This window comes from Poecile atricapillus, chromosome 1 (assembly GCF_030490865.1).
Source record: "Poecile atricapillus isolate bPoeAtr1 chromosome 1, bPoeAtr1.hap1, whole genome shotgun sequence".
NCBI lineage: Eukaryota > Metazoa > Chordata > Aves > Passeriformes > Paridae > Poecile > Poecile atricapillus.
Window position 1 is genome coordinate 102,776,911 of NC_081249.1, and position 24,195 is coordinate 102,801,105.

Here is a 24,195-nt window from a genome sequence, read left to right on the forward strand (position 1 = left end):
CAACAGTTCCAAATTCACTGTTACCAAAGAAAGCTTGTAGAAGTCCAGGATGGCCTTTGTCATGTCATTCTATCAAGCAAAACCCACCTGGAATTTTAAGGTTGAGAAGCCAGATTGTCTCTCTCTCACTGCAATAATGGTATGTCTACACTCAATGTCTGATTTAGGGTTTGGCCTAGCAAGGTTCCTGCTTTTTCCATTCTCACTAAATTCACCCAAAGGAGAATTTCTGGTGGCACAACTGTTGGCAGCAGATACCAGCTTGGTGGAATAATACTAAAATCTTCAGTTTTCTGAAAATGGGCTGAAAGCTATCACATCAAAAGCTGAAGCTGGGATTCCTGTTTGCTGTTTTCTGCCTCTTGGTCCAAAATTCTGGACAGATTTCTACTTGTGCAAATCACCCCATGCTGTTGGTGATCTTCTGACCATGTCTCTTTGGAAGGTTTCAAACCACATGGATAACCATTGTGGACACAAGGATTCACAAGACAAAGGCTTACACAAATAATTCTTAAGACCCTTCATGATCCCAGACAGTGGAATAAATGCATCATGAAGCACATGTGTCTCCAGAAAGACCAAAGCAAGGTTCATTTGACTCAAGATGAAGCCAACATAAACTATGGGCTTGATCAATATTTCAATTTCAATCAAAAATGTAAAATATCAATTCTAAAAGGAAAAAATATACAAGTGTCTCAAGTGCTTACTAATACAAGTACTATCTGCAAAGCAGACATCACACAGCAAACTAAATAGGAAGAAAAAGAATTACATTAATCCCTTCCAGTTCTCATAATGAAGTTTTTCTACTTACAGAGATTTTATCTTGAAGCCATGAAATAGATATAATATTTTAAATTATTGTAAATTGACCACAAACTTCCTTGGCAGACTGAGAAGAGACAAGGATTTTTCTTGAAAACCCTATATAAGCCTTATATACTATTGGTTTCTCTAAAGTTTGAGTTTCAGATTGTAGGAATCCCAAAACAGAGGAACATTTCTCTGTTTGTCCTATCCTCCAAACAAAAAGCATTAATTTTGTCTCTCACTGATGGAAAAGCTTCCAAATATCCCTGGGTAAACCAGGATTTATTAAAAAAAAAAAAAAAAAGATAGAAAATAGTATAGAGTATAATATATCACTGAAGTAAAAAATATAAATTTTAAAGTGTTTTGTAAATAAAGTAAAGTTGAAAGAAAAAGGGTGTGGTTCTTAACCCTTCTTCCTTCTTTCCTCTCTTGTCCATAATTCTGCAGTTTTTAGGAGCACAAGGGGTGATTAGTTAGAAGTTAGTTGCAGTTTTAGTTATGCAAGTAGATATAGAAAATTTATTGGTTAATATATAAAAACAATACATGTGTCTATTGTTAATTGGATGAAAATGAGTATAAAGATAAAAGAGCTGCACATTTCAGAGCTATTTTGCGCCATTCAAGCCAATTTGAGCCAGTCGATAATGAGTTGAACTTGAGCAGAAAGTCTGGGAAGGCCTGCCAAGTCTTTTGATAATATATCAATAAACACAAGAAACAAGAGCCTAACAAGCCTTTGGAATATTCTTCCTGACACAGAACTAAGACAAGCGAGACTCCCAAAAAGAGCTCAGCCCTGAAGAGACCAAAATTCCGCATCACAGATTAGCCATAAATCCAAAGCTGCTCGTGGCAACAAAAAATCTTGTTTAGAGAACAGAGAGCAATAAGATACCTGCCTAGGGAAAATCCTTGCAGTGCACAACACAAGCTACAGGAGGGCCAATCTCAAACATTAAAGCTAAATAAAGAAATTGGTGTGTGAACTCCCAATGGTAAAACCAGATTTTTCCTCTTGTGCAGTATCTTCTCATTGGTTACTGTCAAATTTCTTACAAAATAGACTGTCACTTTATGAAATGACTGGTCTGGAATAGTTGCAGAAGAAAGTTTTGTGGTTTTACACCCACTTTAACATGGTTTACATTGTGTTTGCATTTACTAAATAAAGCAAATCGATTCCATGCTGCTGGATGTAACTATGCACACATAGCCAAAACCACAGTTTCTTCCTTCATAGATTATTATTTATAAAGCAGTGTGTTGACTGTGCTGCACCAGTTATGCTTGGAAGTCTTTTCTTACCTCCACAACTCCATGATGAATAGATGTATACTGCTTCTTCTTCAGCATCACCAAAGTAATGACAATCACTGTTGCTATGACAACACCTCCCACCATTAGTCCAATGATGGCACCTTTATTTGAACCTACATCTTCAGCAAAGAACACCTACAAAAGAAAAATAAAGGAAGATGGTTAATAAAAAGCTTACTGAACATTTGACTAACCCGGCCTGCTGCCACAGCAATATGAAGACTATTGAAACATCTGTAATTGAATGGCACTGCATGTCTTCATAATTATTCAATCCTGGATCACTGTGCCACAAAGCTCTGAAAGCTGGAGAGGAGCAATCTGGGACATACACCTGGCCTGTGGTGTAGCAGTGCTGTGCTAAATGGGGACTCAGCTCCATGTTCAGCTTCACACAGGTCTCAGATAGTAGCTCCCTTTTTTCATTGAGTAAGAGAGAAAAGCTAATTGCACCAGTGATTGAGTGGAGTAACCCAGGAGTAACCCTTTGTTTTCAGAATGTTAATCATGAGTGTGGTCATAAATTTACATCTGTGTGGCCCGTTTGAACCACAATGCATTCTTTTCATAAAAGAGTAGTGAAGGACCTGTAGGACTACAGTGAAACTTTCACACAACCAGCTGGGAGAAAATCCTCATACCAAAGGAGATGAGCCAACAAAAGCAATCACTGATTTAAGTGACCACCAAGATTTTGTAGGGTAAAGAGAATAAGCTGTATCTGCATGATGTACTTCTGTGAGACCTAGGAGGTAACAGCTGTCTGAAAAACAGAGAAAATCCACTTGAATTTTATACAGGGATAAGGCAAAACAGAGGACAGCAAAATGCTTTACTATGCATATAGTAAGACTGGCTTTTATAAGCAGGAGCAAGTATGAAGAATGGTGATTGTTTTCATTGACATGTTCCGTATTCAAAGAATACATAGGATTATTTCACATCTGAGCATATATATTACAATCCTTCTGTCTGCATGCCAATAGCAGGCTATTTTAATTTTTATTATTAATATTATTATTATTGTTGTTGTTACTGTTATTATTTTAAACCAAAATGGGCAAAAAGGATTGGAGAATAAATTGCATTCACAGAATTGTACGGCAACCTCATGCTGGAAGACTAAATACTTTGACAAGTATTTAACAAAAATGCAGAGAGAAGCAAGAAACCAGCTGAGAATTATAATTCTGAGCTGTATAACATTTGCACTCTTTAATAAACACAACCTTCCTCAGAAAGGTATTAAAGCATGCAGTATAAATATTTAAAGTACAGACAATGGATAGTGTTGGCATAAGCCAGTGCAAAGCAGTAATTTCTTCCACGAATTTTACCTGCCTAGGACTGAAATTCAGTGACTATACAATTTTAAGAGCACTGTGAAATGCCCCAGTTAATATGTATGTGCAAGAAAGGACAGCCTTAAGCACCCTGAGACATGAAAATCAACTTAATGTATAGTTCAAACATGAACCTCCATAAAGGAGAAAATAAATGCAATTTCAACCCGATTCAGAGGTCTGCATGTAAAATACAATGTGCAGCTGAATTCAAAGCAATATCCTTAGGAGACTGCTGCAGGAAATTTTATCATAGCACAGAATGGAAGCACAGATCAAAGTGTTTTCTGCTTCCTGCTTTTGAATTAATGCTTAATGGAAAGGGACACTGGATAGGACATGGTGCATGGCAGGGAAGCAAGGCCTTGTACGCATCAGTCCAGTACTTGCTCAGCAATACCAGAATCCCTGCTCACTCTCAATTGAAAAGAGAACGTAGAAGACAGCTCACTAATTTTTAAATAGTGGTTGTACCTATCAGTAAAAAGCATGGCAAAAAATGGCTGTGAGAAGCTGGAAGGGTCCCATTTTAAGCATGACACAGATTACTGTGTGCATGGACTGCAATGCCCTCCCCCCATCAGCCACCATGGTATGGGGAGTTTCAAGCACCTAATTCCTTGAGATGGTATCAAACCACTTACACACTAAAGGGTGCTGCTGAAAACTATGACAACCTGTAACTACTGTGTCTAGCACACGATCCTGCAAATTTCTTCCCTTCTGCACCCTGCACAGTTTTGCCCCATCGGCATGTTTAACCCATTTGAGCTAAGCACGTCAGACTTTCCCAAATTATTGCCAATGCATTTTGGATTAACTCATCAAATTGGAAATTCCCAGTTCTTGGCATTGAAGAGATTGCAGAATATCGTTTCACAGAGTGATTGTCTAGTTCAAATGCAAATTTGAATCCCATGTTAATTTTGATTTTCAGCACTACTTAGCTTTGAGAATTTATTAAGGAAAAGAAGCTTTCAAGTTTAATACCAGAATATTGAAAGCTATGGAACTGAAACCTCATAACATAATAAATATACCTTTAAAAACAAGAAACGGAACATGTCTATAGTCAACATTGCTGTCTGGGTTCTTCAATGCTTATTAAGTGACCAAAAAAAGCTTTTAGTAGATGCTTTTCCTACCCATAGTGCTTTTGGTTGTCATTTTTATGTTCACAAGAAGCACAGTTCAAATGTGGAACAATATTTTGCTCCTAACTGCCTTTCCCCTGTTAATAACTTCATATACCTTAAGGAACAAAAACACACAGATGCAGCCAAACACAAACTAAAATCAAGGCCAGTGGACAATCTCCTTTTATCCCAAGCAGCCATTCTTGTGAAAGGTTATGCTCCATGCATACAATGCTACCATTTGTGTTGATGGGAAAGGACTATATTCCTGAAAGAGTGTCATTCTGTCCTTTTTTTTTTTTTTAAACTCAGCATTTTCCTCTGTATCCCTTGTATGATTCAGAGAGACTATGAGACAGATGGACTGTGGGACAAGTATTCTCCATATAAGCTATAGTGGTTTAGGTTTGCCAGTTTGAGTTTCCTGGCCAATACACCAAATAATGTGGTGGGATTAGCACTGGCTAAAATTGCCAGTGCACTTACTAAAACTATTTACTCATTTCCTGCTGTGAGATATGAATTAGGAGGAGGGCAAAGAAGGCTCAATTCTTAAAAGGTATAAAGAAAACTTTATTAACAGAACTAAAAGAGTAAAAAGAATCAGAATAAAACGTTCAGATTCACCTTTCATCCCCCTACCCGGTATTTTCTTTCCCAACAGACAACGTAGAGACAAAACCTGGGATTTTTCAATCAATTACTACCTCTACAATAATCTTTCATCAGTTCTTGTAGGGAGAAGAGTTTTCTCTCACCATGCCATGGAGACTTCTCCACAAACAGTTCTCTTGTGGCTTTTAATTTCCACGAATAGCAGCAGCCTGGGAAAAAAAATCTGCAATCCTGACACCCCTCCCATTTTCACAGCCCTCCCACAGCTGAGTTAACAGGCCATGTCAGCTTACAGGGTACTGTTTTAAGGATGAGCTGTTCAAAGCAAAGGTTCTCTTCATCTATCTCTGAGATCATCTTTATGTCTGGGAACAGAGGTTTTCCTCTTCTTGTTTCCCTGGGGGCAAAGGGTCTTCATCACTCTTATTTCTCTCTCTGTTCAAGCTTCTCATGGGATCACAGCTCCTTCAACATCGACTCTGCTTCATTATGGATACCCCTGTCACCCTGAAAACTAAAGCTTTCTGATAATGTTTTCATCGTTTTAGTTACTTTCCCATGAAAATTCTATAAACATAAGTTGTTTATCACATTTCTTCTAAGAAACATCTTTTTTTTGATGGACGTTTTTTATGTCCAGTGTGCTTGGGAAGGTGGTAACTTAATTATCCAATCCCTGGTCATTGTCGAGAATCTATAAATACTGGAGTCAGAGAATAAAGCTTCTTCTTTCCTGTTCTGATATTGAGAGGCGTTCGTGTGAATCAGTTTGTGTCCTTTAGCAACACACCCCTGCTCATATCTACAGTTTGAACACTCTATCCCCCGTATTTTCTCATTAATTAAAGGGGGTATTTTAGTGTATCACAGTCCATCTCCATGGCTTTACCAAAAGAACTTTCAGCCTCAATACTAGGGCATCTCCTCATTCACCTTCCGTCTGGGACTTGACTTCTTCTTTGCTGACCTTGGTGTCTTCATGTTGTCTTTTACATGTCCTCACCTGAGGGGAGGATTGAGGTCTGCAGGTCTCGTCTGTGCAGTGAAAGAGTTAATATCTCACCCAGGCCTGCAGATGGTCATGATGGTTTCTGCCAGGAAGTGGCTGAAGCAGTCACGGTGATGGATTTCAGGCCATGCTGGGGCTGTGCCAAGAACTCAGGGGGCCCAGCCAGAATGGTTGTGGCCGTTCTGGCTGCATGGCTAGTCTCTGGCCCCTGTTTCCTTCAATTTCAGCTCTGGGCTGATGGCTTCCCCTCCCTCTGCCTGGCAGCTGCTCCAGCTGCTGGAGGTGGGGCAGGGTGCCATGGAGGGGGCCTGGCCCGACCCTGAGCCACTCCCAGGGCCTGTCAGACCCTGGCTCAGCACCGGCTGATGGCGGGGCCAGGGCTTGGTGTCAGCAAGATGTCAGCAGCTGTGAACCAGCCCAGCTTCAGCTGAGGCCCCATGGCCTCCTGTCCCTCGCCTGGCCACCGCTGGGGTCCAGCCTGGCCCCGCCAGGCTGCACAGGCCATGGCAGAGTGGGGCTGGCCTGACTGGAGCCCAGTTACCTTCCAAGGCCAGAAGCAAGACAGAGCTCTCCAGGGCTTGCCTGTCTTTAAAATGTGGAATTCACAGAGGTGGACCAAGCTTCTAAATGGCTTAATAGGATGTCAATTCTCAGAGCTAGCCAGCTATTGGCTTTTTTCCAGGCACAGAGGAAGTTCTTAGCAGCTTCTCACAAACATCATTTCCATGAGTGGCTTCTTCCCTCCTCACCAAATATCAATTAATACAAAGCCAGCACATAAAGACATCCAGTGACATGGCAGTGCAAGGACAGGAACTGTCAGAATTTCCTCTTATATAAGTCTGTGACTTTCTATCCTTTTTAGAGACATTGTTCCAGGTTTACTCTCACTGAAGAGAGAACCAGAAAAGTCATAATCTTTTCACATGGTAACATTTTGTTGGCACTTTCAGCGTCCACATCACTCAAGAAAAACATGGCCGTAAGTGACTCACTAGTTCAAGATTGAATCAGCGTCTCAAAACACACAAGTGGAAAGCACTGTTTGATCACTCACCAGCTTTTGATGATGAACTTCATATCCTGAGTCATGCCGGAACTCTGCATCCATCTTCACCTCAGATATCTCTTCTGTCTTAACATTGGTCAACCCGGAACCTGGATTGTACCACAAAGACAATTCAATAAAGTCAGGATTCAGATTCAGGAATATTCTGCTTAACCCCATTGCTGGAGAGCAGAAGGCTACAGTGCCATTCACACAGAGGAGGTGTGACGCAATGTGAAAGGGAATTGGGAGGAAAGTGAGGTATATCTGGTGTTTCAGTCCCACTGAAGTGACACAGAACGAGCTAGTAAAGTTTCTCCTCTGTTAAACGATCCTTAACCCTCAGAAGCTGTACTGGTACAGGCATCAAAGGCTTCCAGCATGAAACACTGCATGAACTAAACTGTGAGGGACCAACAGAGGCCTCCTGAACTGGCTCACAGGCTGCATACAGATTTGCTCTGACAGTGTCTTTAGTAATGTCAAGAAAATTTGTTGTTTAGGCCAAAATCTTCCTCCTCCCTCAGCTCAGGCTGCTGTGAGGAAAACACAGAATACTCATGGTGTAAGTAAGAGAACTCCAGATATCTTATTTTTTTGCGTCCTGCAACTCTGTACCTTTTCCATAAATACGCACAAGCTACTAAAATGTTTGTGAACTTTACAGAGTTTCTATTTGTTTTCAGATTTCATACTGCTCAGAATTAATGATTCTTCTTGTCTTCTTGCTGAAACTTCTCTCAATTGGAAACATACAGAAAAACAAGTGAGTACAGCCTGCAACAATTATACATAGTTTGTAGTCCTGTTCTCTTATGGGTGTGAAGAGGAGATGCTGCACTTGTCTAGCTGGAGAGAAGGCCAAAATTTCCTCCTGGAAAAATAGCCTTAGGAGAATGAGCCAGACTTCACAACAGCAGAGCAGTGAATCTTGTATATGTCTATGAATCCTGAAGAGCTGGCTCTGGCTTAGAGAGAATACATGGATATTCATGGAGCTGGTTGTTTTCCTTCTCAGTATCAATGCACCAAACATTTGTATTTCTTGGAGGTAAAAACACTGCAGAAGAATGGTGTTTATGAGATGTTATTTCCTCCCTCTACTGAATATAATAAAAACAAACCAGTTCATATTCCTTGTTTGCATTTATTTCAGCATCTTTTCACCCCCAACTGCTCTCTCCAAGGCTTAATTCTTAGAATCTTGTGCTGAACTTAAGTTTTGATGAAGAGGAAGAATCTCTTTTAAAATTCTCAACACTACTGACTGTTCCTGTGCTCCACTGTCTCTCTGGACTCTCAACAGTAATTCCTTAAGACTTCCATATGCCAATGAGCTCCACAATCTAAAATAGCAGTCAATCAATTTTATTTTTTTTATTGCCTTTGAATGTGCAACTTCTTTTTTTATTAGGTAGTGGTTTATTTTTGAATTATGAACCAGCAAGTATAGATCTTCCCAAGAACTTTTCTGGACTGTACAGACAACCCACTCTAAGGTTCTCATTTTTATTTTCACAGGAAACCATGCAAAGGAGAGAACAAGAATCATCATAATGTTATAAAGAATTTATGGTTATTTGCTTGAAGAGTCTGACTGTCCCATAAATTCTACTTTTTTTTTTAAGCAATCAAGCACTTCAACCCCTCAAATTTCTTTATGAAGTTTCTGATTTTTGATGCTACATCACAGTACTGACACAAATATAGCATGACATTTATACATGGGAGACCATTTTTAAATGCAAGAACTGTAAAGTACTCAAGGAATTGCAGTCTGAAAACAAAAAAAAATTGATTCTGTCAAATAAATTCAGGAGGAAATGGAGCTGCAGGAAATAAAGCCCATGTGGTACCTGAAAACAAGTTTAACTTTCTATCCTTGAAGCAGCTATGGCCAGTTTCCCAAATTAAGAGTAGGATTTACTCTCTTTTGTGCATCATCTCAAAGTACTCCCTACGCCTGCATCAATGGGAAATGAGGAAAAATATGTTGGAGACTGAAATGTTATGGTTTATGGCTTAAATATTTTTACAAAGGACTGTTGTCTCTTTTAGCAAAACTGTCTAACGAAAGCTGCACGGAAGACCACTTTGCTCCTGACTGAGGCCCTGGACTGCAAATTGATTTGAGATAAGACAAAGTGACACTATTCGCAGGTATGGTTTGGGAAGAATACTTTCACAGGAGGATTAAGCCCAGCACCTTCAGGGGTGGAAGCTATAGCCCCAGGCTTATCTGCTACCAAGCTTGTACAGACACCAAGGGGAGGAGGAGGAGAGGTTTCCTGTGTATGGCAAAAAAGCCTCTGGTCTGAGGCAGTGAATGCCCATCCTCCACTATGTGGGAGCTGCAGGACCTCCCACCCCTGGAAAGCTATGGGACATCTATGGGACATTCACATGGGACACAGATGAGGGGGTCTCCAGGTCCATCCATGGTCATGGTCCATCAAAGACCCTCCCCAAAGGGGTCTCCAGACCCTGCACTAGAGCACTGCATATGATACTACATGATGCAACAGATCCACAGTCTTAAAAGTGTCAAACTAGCCCCCCTCAGGAGGGTACCTGTGTGTTCCAACCTGCCCAAACACATATTAATCCATTGGTTTCTATAGTTTTTCGGCAGGGAAACCTCACCTCCAAGAAGACCAGATGGAGGAAAACAAGGAGACGTTGCTGGGACCCATGGAGGGGTGGTATCCTTCTAGTATCTGTCTCTGTAACTCTTGCTGTCCTCCCTCCCCCCACTCCCCATTTCTATTTCTTTCTTTCTTTTCCTTTCATATTCTTTCTCTTTCCCTCTCTTACAACTAAATAAAATATATATTTTTTTTGGTATCAACATCTAACCTCTTTTGGTTTAATCGCACTTTGGGGATTATTTCAAACATCCAGGTTTGTTCCATTTCACTCACAGAGAGTTAGTTCTTTTTTCTCCTCTCTGATTAGAGCAGATTGCAACAAAGGAGAACATGTATCTGCCTGCAAGGAAGCTTGATCTGTCAACTCCTCTTGCCTTTTTGGTTTTAGGATTAAAAAGGAAGGGAGAAAATTACAGTAGTGGAGTACCAGTGCAGTAGCTAGGGAGAAAGGGCTTTCCCAGGACTTGTTTCACTGCCCTCGGCTGCAGCAGCTGAAGAGGCAGCTATTCTGTCCATGGCCACACTTGCTGCCCCTTGTAGATACCCTGGCAAAAGCAGGGTATGAAAAATTCCTCCAAGGCAAAGGCCTGAGGAACTGCACAACTTGGCTGCTACAGCTTCTATTTCATGCATTCCAACAAGCTGGCAAATCCACTGAAGCTATAAATATTGATTAGAACATATCCACACACATATAAAATCGGTGAAGAATCTGCTTGTCTTTTGTTGAGGGAAGTCCTACCTCCCAAAACTCTCAGAGGTCACTGGAAGAGTTAGGAATCACATGGGAAACAGTGATTCTGCTTGGAGTGAATCTGGATTTTAAAAAAACTTTTGAGAAGGTCCTTGGTCAAAGCTCTGGTAGAAGCTAAGATGCCAATGATTAGAAGGGAAGGTGCTATGTTACTTTCCATAACTGACTAAGAGAAAGGAAATGAAGTGTAAATACACACCTGTTTTTCACGATGGAGGAACATTACCAGTGGGCCCCATAAGGGCCTGTGCTGTGCTGTTTGTGAAGTGATCTGGGTAAGAGAGTGAATAGTGACAAGACAAAGTTTACTGATGAAAAAGAAAAGAAAAAAACCAGGACAGTCAAAGTAAAAATAGTTGCAAAGAACTGCAGAAGGATCTTACAAATTCCAAGAGCACAATAAAAAGGAAATTATATTCAGTGTTGATATAATGCAAAATGGTGCCTGTGGGGACACACAGCCCTAACTATATATAGTTATAAAGACTCTAATTTAGTTCTGATCCACAGAGACCTTGCAATCACTGTGAGGAACTCTGTGGGCACTTGGCTCAGTATCAGTCAAAAAGGCAAAGAGAAATTATTATAGGAGCAATTATGAGAAAATAGAGAAAATAGAAAACACTGTTACACCACTGTATAAATGATGCATCCTCATTTTAAATTTGGCAATTTGTTCTGGTCACCTCACCTCACACTACGGCAGAGGAACTAAGAAAGATACAATGGAGAGAGACAGATGATCACAGGTATGGAATGGTTTCTGTACATGAAGGAGCTGAAACTGTGAGTCTTCAGACTGGAGGAGGCAAAGAAAGTGAAACGCAACAGAATGTGACTGAGAATGACAAGGGAAAGTCTACAGGAAATGGTCATTCATTACTTCTCCTAAGAAATGCAGGACACTAATATGGCTATGATACAGCAGATTGAAAAGTAACACAAGAAAGTGTGTGCACATCTGTATACAATTCAGTACAATGCAAAGCTGGACTGTGGAACTCACTGGCACAAATCATGAGGATGTTTAAAATACAGATGAACAAATGCAGAGGAAAGGTTCCTTCAGGGTTACTAAACACAGCAGTGAAAATACAGTTTTCAGTCCTGGAACCTACCAAATGCTAGCTGCTCAATGGATGTGCTGGGGTATAAGGCAGAGGTTAAATCTGTTCATATTCTATTTGTACCACTGCTAGATGTCAAAAAATGGACATGAGCACTTCTCTGGGGGTTTGACCACTTTCACTGAAAGCAAAGCTTCAACAGCTGAGTTTGTGGGTCTTTTCAGCTTCTGTTCAACAGTCAAACGCCACAGGCAGGAGTTACAGCAGCATTTCAGGGGCAGAACAGGTCACACCAATGGGCACCAGAGGGTGATAAGTTCACCAGTAGTCTCAGCTTTCGGAAAAATGCAGGCTATGGCTTCCCTAGAGCAGTATTTTTAAAATTTGGTTCCCTTCCCTCCTCCCATTTCAATCCAACAGTGCATGGAAGCCATACTTTCAGTATGTAGCAGGTTAAACCATGGGTGTTTGCCTTGAGATCATGCAGAAAGTTTTTGGTTTGAGCCAAGTGACCAAGGCCCCAGAAAAATGCCATGGAATCTGAGCACAAGGTAGGACCTGATATTAGGAAGTTAATGATGTTAAGACTTACTGAAACTTGTTTTTGTCAACTTGCACTACAAAAAATTCAGAAACAGAGAAATAATTTTTTTTAGCTGTTGCCCTAACAAACCCGATAGCAACTTTTTCCTTCTTTCTACCTCCCTTACAAGTGAGGAAAACTAGGGTAAACTGCTGGTCTTCTGCAAATAACTGATTATATACTAAGGCAAAGTATGGCATTGCACTGGAATCAATTAAATACCTGGTATGAGATAAAAATATATATGGGGTTACATATGCCTTTCCATAATGTTATAAAATAACATATAGAGATATAGAGACTTTTTGTTGAAGAGTTTCTCTTTATTACCAGTTCATTCACTTTACTGTCCTGGTGACCACACATTTAGACTTGTATGCTAAAATTAAAGATATACTTTTTAAGGGTAGTAACTGAAGAAGGAAAAACTTCAGGGTCTTTCTAAAACTTTGATCAGGGGTGAGATGCAAACAGTCAATGGATTCCTAAGACCTCTTTATCCTCGCACTGAAGACAATCACACAAAGAACAGTTCTCTGACAAGAACTTCAATCCTGACCTGGGACAAAATGATGTTTTTTCACTACCAATTCTAAAATACACAACCCAAACATGAAAGTTAATACACAAGATGAAAAGTACGAGCAACAGCCTCATTGCAAATTCACAAATAATGATAATTGCTAGCATTTTCTTCTGAATTACACACCATCTTTAGGGAGCTGCATTCCTAATCACTTCAATTTAAAAATGCTTCAATTCAGCTGGCAAATACATTAACTCACAGTTTTTAGAAAAACTGACAGAACTATTTTGTTATAAAAACCATGGGCTTAAAGGTTTCTAAGGAAATTCAACAAAATGAGATTACTATGATGGGCTTTTTATTGATATTGCTTTTAATTAGCAATATTAACTGCTTTTTTATATACACGTGTACACATGCATGTGTGCACACATACATTTCCAAATATCAAAAAATGCAGAGTATGAAACCCTTATTTTTCCTTGCCCTAAAGGGAAAAAAATCATATGGAGTGAAAAACTACTCATATGAAAGAAACACCAAATAGCTGCTTTGGGGAACACTTTATACTAGCATTGATGAGCTTCTGCATTTTTGTAAATATATATTTATGCTTTCAGAAGACTGAAGAAAAGAGGATACAGTGAGTCCCACCAAGAATATAATTAGGTGCACATTATCTACCATACTGCTTGCAATTACTTACTTCCTCTACTGGTTACATACACGGCTAGAAAAGTTTTGTGATATCGTTTTGCACAGATCTAAGATAGTGTTAGCTGTGTCTCAGGTTACATCTAGAGTTAAAAATTAAATATCCAAGTGAAGCACAGTTGAAACAACTAGACCTGGGTGGTCTCTACACAGAGAAAACCAAAGTAGCAGTTTGAGTGTGCGGTACTGACAGCATTCAGGAAAACACTCAGCTCCATGTCCATGAACTGTGCTTGAGTCATGTCAAGAACAAGAAAAGAGTTGTTGAATCAAAGCCTACATGTGTAATCTACATGTGTAGAAAACAGCTTTATCTGGGTTAAGCTTCATCAAAGATAAAAAGGGTGTAAGGGAAGGAATGAAGTCTTTGAACAACTCCCCTAGGGTAGAGAGCTGCCTGCTCTAACTAGAAGTTCAACTATTACTTCTATCTGACTCTGTGACTTTGTGCAGGTCATTTAATTTTGAAATGAAAGAAGAATGAATATTGTAAACTCATAAAGAGGAAAATGAAGACTGTATACTCTTTTTTGTAAGGATAACTCACATATCTCAGAGGGATATGTACTTTTAAGACTGCATGGAACTAAAACTTTTGGTCTCTCCTAAGATGTCAGTGAAATGCTGGTTCACTTTTACTTCATGGGGCTCTCAAACTGAAGAAAGCAGAAAACCAGTGCAATAAATTGTTATCTTTTTCACAAAAGAATCTCACTGGAACGGAGTATAAAATAATTATTTCTCAGAATACATGTGTGTAGAAATGAATAATCAAAACAAGTAAAATCTGGTTTGATAATTTTTCTGGCATGTCAATCCAGATGCTGTGCATATGCACTATAATTGCATTCACAATTAGCAGTGATCTCATTTATAAAACAAACCAAAACAATCTAATGGAAAAAAACTCATTAATGATTTTTATTTAGTAGCTGCAGACTTTAAACAGTTAAAGTAACTGTATTGAACTAGCATCACAAAGACAGGAAAAAATATGTTAGCAGTTACCAGCAAGAAAATCATAAATAATTAACTAAGCTGCTCTATGCCCTCACCTCATACAGACTGCAGCATATGTGTTAATGATTCTGCAGAACAGCCATTAGACTTATAGAGCCTCTGCATGAGGAGAGAAACCCCTCAGTTATTATGCAATGTAATAAAGATAGACATGTCATGATTTATTAGCAGAAGGGCCAAAGACTCAGAAACAGCTTTATGTGCAGCATTTCCCCAAAATAGTTAAATGTTTGCAAAAATGATCAACTGGCAAAGAACTGGAATAACGCAAAAAAACATCAAGTCCAAACTATACTACATGGAAGAAATTAACATACTTAATAGCATAAAATCCTTGCCTTCTGAATTATGAGCATCCTGTAAGTGATGTATTTACAGCTGTGAGGGTATACTTACAACTGCAACTCTGCAACAGATGAAAATATGATCTGCCCAGAACAGAGCATTTGTTGTTTATCACCTTGAATTACAGAAAATATGCTAATAATAAGCAATGTCCCTTCTGATGGTACATTTTCTAACCTTCACTCAATTTTCACAGATCAGACCTGCTGAATTAATATAAGTAAAATGAGCTTGCTCATTCATGAGCATCTAGAGATGTTTTTATATGTATTTTTATGTGTATATGTCTTGATATGTACATGTGTACACACACACCAAGAAAAAGTTACTAATAAACAGATACCCAAAATTCAGTTGCAAGAAATTAAGTCAATCAACCACAGGACTGCATTCCCAAGAATGGGATCCAGCCAGTGCCTCCCTGTCCATCGGTCCCCAGGAAAGACAGGAGGGTTTCTCTAAATGAGGCAAATTTCTTTTTCAACTTCAGTGCTGGCTTTGGCACAGATACCCTGTTGACATGGAAACACCGGATTGAATACACAGTGTCTACACCATAACAAAGAAGAAGGGTTTTGTGACTCCCTCTGACTGACTGTATTCATTCAGACTCATCCCACATCCAAGCCCTCTGGAAGCAGAGAGAACATCAGGTCAGGAAACTCCCCTTATATCAACACACATTCCCTTTCTATTTGCTGTTGCATCAGCTCAGGAATAGCAGGTCCCTGGGAAAACAGATTTCTTTTCATGTCCCCTTTATTTTACATGTTGAGCACTGAAGGAGTCATGGTGGTTCAGTCAGGTGGTTCAGAGCTGCCAAGGATACTCTAATAGAGTAGAACCCAAAGGATTTCTTGCAGGAGGGACTGGAGTGGGAACAGCAGTAAGAACTTCCCCAGCTTCCTCTGGTCTGCTGGCACTATGGCATCAGAGGGGCTGATACAGCATTTACCTGACTTTTCAGTCACTTTCCTTCACACATAAGCTGAAAAAAAAGAGTTGTAAACGTTTTTAAAATATTAAGATGTGGCTGCCCCATCCCTGGAAGTTTCCAAGACCAGCTTGGACATGGCTTGGAGCAACCTGGTCTAGTGGAAGGTGGCCCTGCCCATGGCAAAAATTAAATCATGAAAAGTGAGTACTGGAGCACAGGAGAGAAGGAAAAGCTACTGAGTAAGTTGTTACAGTGAGGTTACTGTAAGAGGTACTCTTTCTGTCTGAAGTTCTTCCCATGGAAGCTCTCAGGCTGGACTGGAGCCTTCCAACATCTAACATTTCCCTGTATAAAGCAATTTATAAATAGCAAGAAATATGTCATAAATCTGTTCTAATTTTGTGCTGTATTAAAAAATAGCTCACTGATGACTACTTAGAACATCTAGATATTTTTCTTCTCTTTGACCTTTTACCATCTCATTTACTTCCTTTTTAGAAAGGAGATTATAAGAGATGGTTTTAGGCATAATTTTTATTTTTGTTTGTCCATTTGCAAATTAGGAAGGGGAAGGGCAGTAAGTTAAGGCACTAGAGTCCTTTTCTAATGCCCATATGAATTACACAGAAGTTTTATCCATACTAAAAAATGGGGTTCATCCAGACAATATTCTTTCCCTAGGACTGATGCAGATCAGATTCCAATTCAGGCTTTAACTGTGGACAGCCAAGGTGAAGCACAACAGAGGTGGGGGTTTAGACAACTGGCATAAATTTCAACAAATGCTTTAAATTTGGTGCTTACTCATAAACTTTTCTACTCTATGACTGGACAACTCCTTACTTTCTCTGACTTGACTGACAGACTTCATTTTTTGAAAGAGTATGATGTGGTGAAGGAAAAAGATCCTACATATCACAAATACTACTACCACCTAAGTACTTGTTGAACCAGATGATCGTTGAGGTCCCCTTTCAACCCAGTATTCTATGAGTCTGTGACACTATTCTGTACTGTGACCAAACTATCTCTCTTGTAAGACAGTGACAAAGATGATCTGCATGATCTTGATCTGCCTTTAAGAAAAACCTACTGATCATTATAAAAATGTTGTGTGCGCAAGAAGTAAATAAAATAGAAAAGAGAAAAAAGGGCACATGTTTGCATGTTTCTCTTAGTGCTTTCAGAGCTCATTTTCTTCAAGAATTTCAAACAGCTACTAAACATTCACTTGTTTTCACTTCTTCAGGCTTGGAGTGTTGCAGGCTGACATGACACCGGTATTTTCACCCTCAAGAAGAAGGTCACTTGAGCCAAGCAAGTAGAAGTATCAACTGGAAAGTCAGGCCCACAAAAAGGGCAAACCTTTCAGGAAACCAACAAGAAGCAGGGCAATTAAAACAAAAAGTCACAAACATCTGGATGCATTAATCTGCAGGTCTTTCATTAATACTTTTTCACTCTAGAGAAATCTACTAATTTTTTTATGTTTTTTTCTTCAATAATAGCCCCAATCTGTAAAAATCTATCCAAAAGGACAGTTATTGGTGACTGAGAGAGACTGGGACAACTGACTGCTGATCAGAAACCAAATTTACTGTGGGCAATATATGATTATTTACCATTCTAGGAAGGCTAGTCATTTTTTACTATAATGATTGGGTTAAACATCACACAAACAAGCTTATACATTTTTGCAACATCTTTTCTACTTGCAGAAATTGATTCAATCTTCTTCCTTGTCACCAGTCTGATCCAATCCTCTTGTGCTGCTATATTTTATATATTAGTAAAGGCCTGTATGCACAAACCAGCCTTTGAAATAAGTCGTGATATTAAGGGCTAAAGTCCTTGAAACCTTCATGCAGAAGAGAGAGTAAAGCAAAACAATATCCCTGTGTGTAAGAGAAAAAATGTAAACTGTGTGTGTTAGCCAATAGTAACTTGCTCTGCCTGCAGACCCTGTAGAACCCTATAAAAGTGTGCTAAAGATAGAAATAAATTGGCATTCACAATTACTTCTGTGAAGACTGGTGAACAGCTTGGGGGTCTTTCAATACTCTTGCAATCTTCAAAGCTCCATTTGTTCTTGCAAAGTCATCCTGATTATTAAGTCTCTTTTACTAATCAGATCCAAAGTACTCTCTGTCTTTGAAACAACAGACAGTTACTGGACAAAATGCATTTTTTTTTCCTTTCTGAACCTCTAAAGTAGAAATTTATTTGCAATTAGCAAGTAAAGTAAAGCAGGTTTAAAGCACACATTTTTAAACTATCAGAATCCCTTCTGTACTTCAGTTTAAATAAGCATCACTTTGCTTTCCTCTATTCCTTGTTCATGAAGATATTCAGATTGGGATAGTTTCTCTGTTAACTTTAAATTTTGTCACATAAATTGCTTTTGAAGGATGATGAAAAACTACATGGACATTTATAGACAGAATCTGTATCAGTAAGAAATTTTTTTTTCTAAATCTGTAAATGATGATTAAAGACATAGGGAAGTTAAGCACTACTTTTGCACTTTAGCAGAACACTGAGAAAATATCCCATGCTATTTTCACAGTGGAAAAGTTATAGCATCTGCTATCTGCCAAATTTCAAGCCATAATGGTCAGATGCTGAAATATTTTTTACCTATCTTTAGTAGTCTATCGCACACATTCACCAAGGTGACTCATGACTGAGCCTACTACTGTCATTAGGCTTATAGATTTTAGTACTACTTGTATCACCACAACCAACAAAGCACTCTAATGCAGTTGACTAAAACATACAGTTTCACTCTGAAACTAGAGAGTGGCAGTGAGAGAAAATCCTTTCTCTAGAGAAGGGACAGTAAGAATTTCTGAGATGTGTGTCTCTATGTGTGAAGGAACAGAAGGGAGGAAGTATAACCTGCAGTAATAAGTATGAGCCTCATAACAGGAAATTTTTCAAGATGTCTGAAACTAAAATTGTAAATAATAATAGATTTCAATATTGTAAGAAAACTGCCAGACTGAATTAACATTACAAAATTTGGATTAAACCATATGCATGTTTCATCTGTGATATTTCTACTACTCCTGAGGAAGAAGGTAGATAATGCAGTACTGGAGGGATTTTCCCTGATTCCAAGATTTTTGGCATTGTAGTTCTGTACCTGTTTCCAGGCTCTCTTTATGGACTGATTAAAGATTCGAAACACAAGTAAATATGTCAGATTCCTAAAACAGTACCAGGAACACACTACTTACAACACATATCCCAACATATGAGCTTATTTTACCTCCCACTTTAGCAATGTCTGTAGTTGCAAACATTGGTGGGTTAAGATCTAAAAACACTAGGAAGGTGCTATCCATGATGCTGTCTAATGGATGTTTGGAAGACAAGAAGAAGGGAAGAAGGATACAGATCAATCAGTTTAATCTAATCTGAAGGAAGAAAACACAATTACGATGTGACACTGAAATAATCCTGACCCTAAACCACATTCTCACTACATTGAAGAGTCGGAGAATAGCCTCTTCTGAAGTAAAAGGCTGTTTCCTTTCTGTGGCTTTAACAGTTTCAGATAATTCTGAACAAAAAACAGAGGAAAAACAACCCCAAAAGAAAAAAAGAAAAGAAAAAAAAAAGTTAGTATGAAAAGCTGAAATTATTCTTCCTTTTGGAAACTGGACTTGTCCCATTTTAACTTTTCCAAACATTTGCAGCCTGACTCAGCCTAGTGATCTACTGTTGTTCTGAAATCCATACAAAGACAGAGATACCTACAGAGGAGAAACAATCACCCTGCTCTGTCCTAGAATGGAATGAATAGCTGTGTCCTCAGGCATCCTCAGGGAATCCAGAGGGATAATACCCATTTTTAGGTATTTGGACATAAGTACCATAGCAAAAAATATCAATGTCCCCTGAAGTTCTGAAACTATACGCATTAATTCTTTTTTAGCCCTGCTCACTCTAAAATAAAGGATTTGACATTTCTATTATAACTTCCCAAATTAGAAGTAGTGTCTGTACTACAGGGTACCAAGTTTACCACCTGCTGCACCTGCCAAAGTATTATTTCTGGAAGGGATGAGATCTTTGATACAAATCAGTTCTGGGTCTGGGACCCACACCCGCTGCAAGCACACATCCCAAATGCCCTCAATATGGACAGCACACACACAAGGGATTTGTGAGGGAATCATGCTTCCATCATTCATGGAATAGCATTAAATTTTGTGAGAGGGGTACACCAAAGCAAAGGTAAATAATTTCAGCCCCAGCAGACCACATGCATGCTGGAAAAATACAAATTAGGTAAAAGCCATGCAAGTCATATACCTGGTCGTGTGGTGAGTCCTCTGTCTGCAGCTGGGCGGGCATCAACAGGCTCAACTAGGTATGTGCAGAAAAGAAACAAAAAAGTAAACAAAAATAAACAAAATTCCCCAAAATTACAAAGTCAAGGGCTCTTCTGTTTGGACAGTGCAGGAGAGACATACTGCATTAACAGTTACCAAAGCAAAAACTAGAAAATATCTGTTATATCTGCCTGATTTTAAAAGGAAGGGATGGGCAGGACTTCACAAGGAAAGTTCAGAGTTGAGGCATCATTTTTACATCATATTCTGGTTACTCCTTCAAGTCAGAAACTATTAAACGAAAGAATTTCTGTCAATAGAACAAAACCATATTCATTACATGCAAACTTTTCCCTATTGTGTGATCAGAACTGGCAGCCAGAATGCACATGATGAGCTCCTGCAGCTGCTCTTTACCAATACTAACTTAAAAATCTCCTGAATCCCCACTTTTTCCTTTCAACAGGGATTCTTTACAGCACCAGCTATAACATTTAAAAAAAGTCAAGTTCTTGAAAATACAATCAATATTCCTATATGTTCGGATTCTTGAACATCATACTTCAAGTTTTTGGAAGGGAAACAAAGTAAAAACACAAATACCTATCTAAATGTGTGCCATATACAGTTTAACAGAACTCTTTTATTACCCTACAAAGGTTTTGTCAGTTGAAATCTAAGGTTGATGGAGCTCGCTGGCACTAATAGAAAAACATTATTTGCAAAACTTAGAGCTATTTGAGTCACTGCCTACTGCCTCAGCAAGTTCAAACATACTGGAAATGTTGATTAAAAGATTCAGATTTTTACCCCTCTTTTTCGGTTGTTTCTCTCTTTTGCTCCAATTGTGCTGCCTTCCTTATCTACCCTATCTTTGACAGTGTCAAAGAACTTAAATTCAGAAATGAAGTGTTACATTGTTCCTTAGAATTATGAATTTTTAACATATATTCTAATTCATTTGAATTTCTGGATTTAGGTATGAGCCTTTATCAGCAGTAAGTATGAGATAAGGTAATGATATGAGGTTAAGTAAGAGATGCAGTAACACAGGAAATCTGTCAGAACCACAGTTTTCAATCAAGAACTGCTCATCAGAAAATCACACAAATCTGATGATACTGTTGATTTGAGCAATGGAACTGTCCATCTTCTCAGGAAGTCTGTGTCACTGGCTGTGGGTCATAGGCCACTGTTCCTGTGGGTTTGACAAACAACCTACTGTGCTTGTAAGTGAGAGCCTAAGTGGCTTCCGTGTCCTTTACACACAGGAGATGACTGCATGAGCTCCTGCCTCTGAATAAAACCCAGTAACTTAGTAACTTTAGAGTAGCTGCAGACTAAAAGCACATCAGCACATCTGACTCAGTTGTGTCTCCAGAAAGGCAGCCTTTCATAGAGCTTGCTGCAGAGCAGGTCTGGTGCTGCAGAGGCACTTTTCTTCACAGCAGTTTAGAGTGGCACTAGCATACCATGTAATTGTTTTTCTTACATAGATCTATACAAAATGCAATTTCCATCCTTAAGTAAAAACCACAGTTTTGATTATTTTCCTATTTATGTCTTCTGCTACATTCTTCAATATTGTTAAAAATGACAATATAATATTGACTTTCACATTTATGTATTAGGTTTTACATGTTGTTATTGATCCTAAGTATTTAGATATAAATAACTCCTCTTGGCTGCTTATTAGTGTAACACAATCTATTAGTTTTGCACTGTGTAGCTTGTAGAAATAATAGTGTGATGAATGTATTATATTGTAGGCCTTAGCAAAACAAAAAATGATAAAATTCTCCAATGTAACTAAGACAATGGTGTAAGACAACTATGCATGCAAGGCAATTATGCCTGTTTCCCCCTCATCTGCTGATTAACCTCTCCAAGTAATAAAATAACAGTGACACAAACCAGAACACTGGAGAAGAATTTTAGAAGAACTTGTTAACTCCTTATCAGGGAGTGTGAAACAACAGGATGGAAACACAAGAAGAAAAAAAATATATGGACTTAACCCAAAGGATGTCATACAGATAAGTCAGAGTGTAAAATCGAACAAAAGAGTTCCTGAAACATCAAAAAGCTCACAAGAATGTTTGAATAATGTATGAAACACATGATTATGCATGTACCTCTGTAACGTAACAGTATATTGATAACACTGTCTTAATCTGCCAGTGTGTTCTTTGGCCAATAGCCAGAAACACCCCAGCACTGGACATGGTCCCTTTTTATCCTCTTATTAAACTTATAAAAATTCTAAAGAGTGAATTCTGGTTTTCACTGTATTTTCAGCACCAACTCTCAGATTGCTAAGAAGTAATTTTCAGTGGCAAGGACCCAAGGGAAGAAACAACCATGAGCAAACATTGCCCATATTGCTCTTGCAGACCCCTTCTCTGTTATCTTGCATCCTCCCTAGAAGTCTGAGGGGGGTTTCCCCTCCTCTCTGTAATTCTACATGACAACACCTATGGAGAACTGAGAGAGAAGCCTGTGCAACAGAAATGGGAGTAAGTGTAGGGGAAAAGGATGAAAGAAGTTTCTGTTGTACAGTAGCATGGACCTGACCTCAGAGTAATGCAGTATTTGTGGTTAGGTGAAAGTATTGGTAATGAATAATTCTTGTCATCTATAATCTTGGAAGCCCTCTACAGGGGGGAAAGGCTGGGACACTGGCACATTTCATAACTGACACAGAAGGAAAAATACCCGGTCAAGGTCACAAATCACCTTCAGGGCAAAAACTGGAGGCAAACAGTAAGAGTCAAAAGTCTTCCAAAGCAGATGTGATGGATTGGCATTTAAGAAACAAAGGGAAACACCTAAGGAAGTTAAAGCTGCTGGAGGCTGATGGGAGTTTTTCTCCTGGCCAATAACTGGCCATTTCTGAGAACTGACAGTAGTTTTGACCATTGAAAAGTGAGATCAACCTGTGAACACCACCTTAAGACCTAAGCCCGGGAATTTCTTGCGTTCTTTGGTTTCCAGCTTTTGAAGAGGTAACAGGGCTCCGGTTCAGCCTCCTCCCCTCCAGGCCGGACAAGGCCACGGGGGGAGCGGGGCTGGCCGGAGCTCTGCGGGTCCCGGGGAGGATGGAGACTGTGAAGTGTCAGGAGCCCCTTCCTGGAGGGCTCACTGGACCTTGTACAGCAGGCCTGCCGGGCCAGGCCGGTCCCTGGCCCAGCTGCAGTTTCTGCCACTGCTGGGTTTCACCACAGACTGCTGAGTAAGGAGAGAGAAAGCCATTGACCTGCAGCAGGCTGAGACAGTGGCCACACTCTCCAGAACAGCCATGAAAAATCTTTCATCACAGACAGCTCCAGCTGCTGCTCTGGCAGAGATCACGGGACCATCCACAAAGCCTGGGCAAGATTTTAGCTCTTTCACTACCCAGATGAGACTTGCAGATTAACCCTTTTTTCCAGAGAGAGGGGAAGAGAGAGAGTGATCAACAGGTAAAGAGACAACACAAACTATCAAAGACAGTGAAGAAAGGAATTAAGCTTCAGATGAGGGAGAGAAATAAGGAGATGCTTTAATAAGCTGAAATATTCTTTTGCTAAAACTATGGAGATGGACAATAGTGTTCTGAAAAACTCCTTTAATTCATGAAAGAGTATTTTGGGGGGAATGAAGTATTTCAAAGTGTGGATCTAAGCAAATGGTGAAGTAGTTGTGATCCTATGAGATGCTGAAAGAGAAAAAGAGAAGTGATAGTTGTTGAAGATTTGTGGCCACTAAGAGGCAAAGAGAAAACTTCTGTTTCCAGAGAGGCTCACAGAGACAGATGAAGAGAATTTTTGCCTTTGAATAACTCATCCTTAAAATGACACCCCTTGAATCGTGACCCAAGAACACACCTCAGAGTGATGTGAAGTGGGAGGAGAGAACTGATGGCAGAGTTTTCTGGGCGGCTGGCATCAGAGAAATAGAAAGCCACGAGAAAAATGGTTTTCTTGTGAAAA

The 24,195-nt window shown here is 39.3% G+C and overlaps 1 protein-coding gene across 1 annotated transcript in view; it reads right to left on the minus strand.

Annotated features, from left to right (window-relative positions):
* Positions 1–24,195, minus strand: part of APP (amyloid beta precursor protein) — a 256,250-nt gene that overhangs the window by 5,582 nt on the left and 226,473 nt on the right. Inside the window, exons 14-16 of the mRNA XM_058835905.1 lie at positions 20,205–20,258; positions 7,300–7,400; positions 2,128–2,274 (exon numbers count right to left, since the gene is read on the minus strand). Coding sequence (XP_058691888.1) covers positions 2,128–2,274; positions 7,300–7,400; positions 20,205–20,258 — 302 coding nt within the window. The remainder of the gene's footprint in view (positions 1–2,127; positions 2,275–7,299; positions 7,401–20,204; positions 20,259–24,195) is intronic.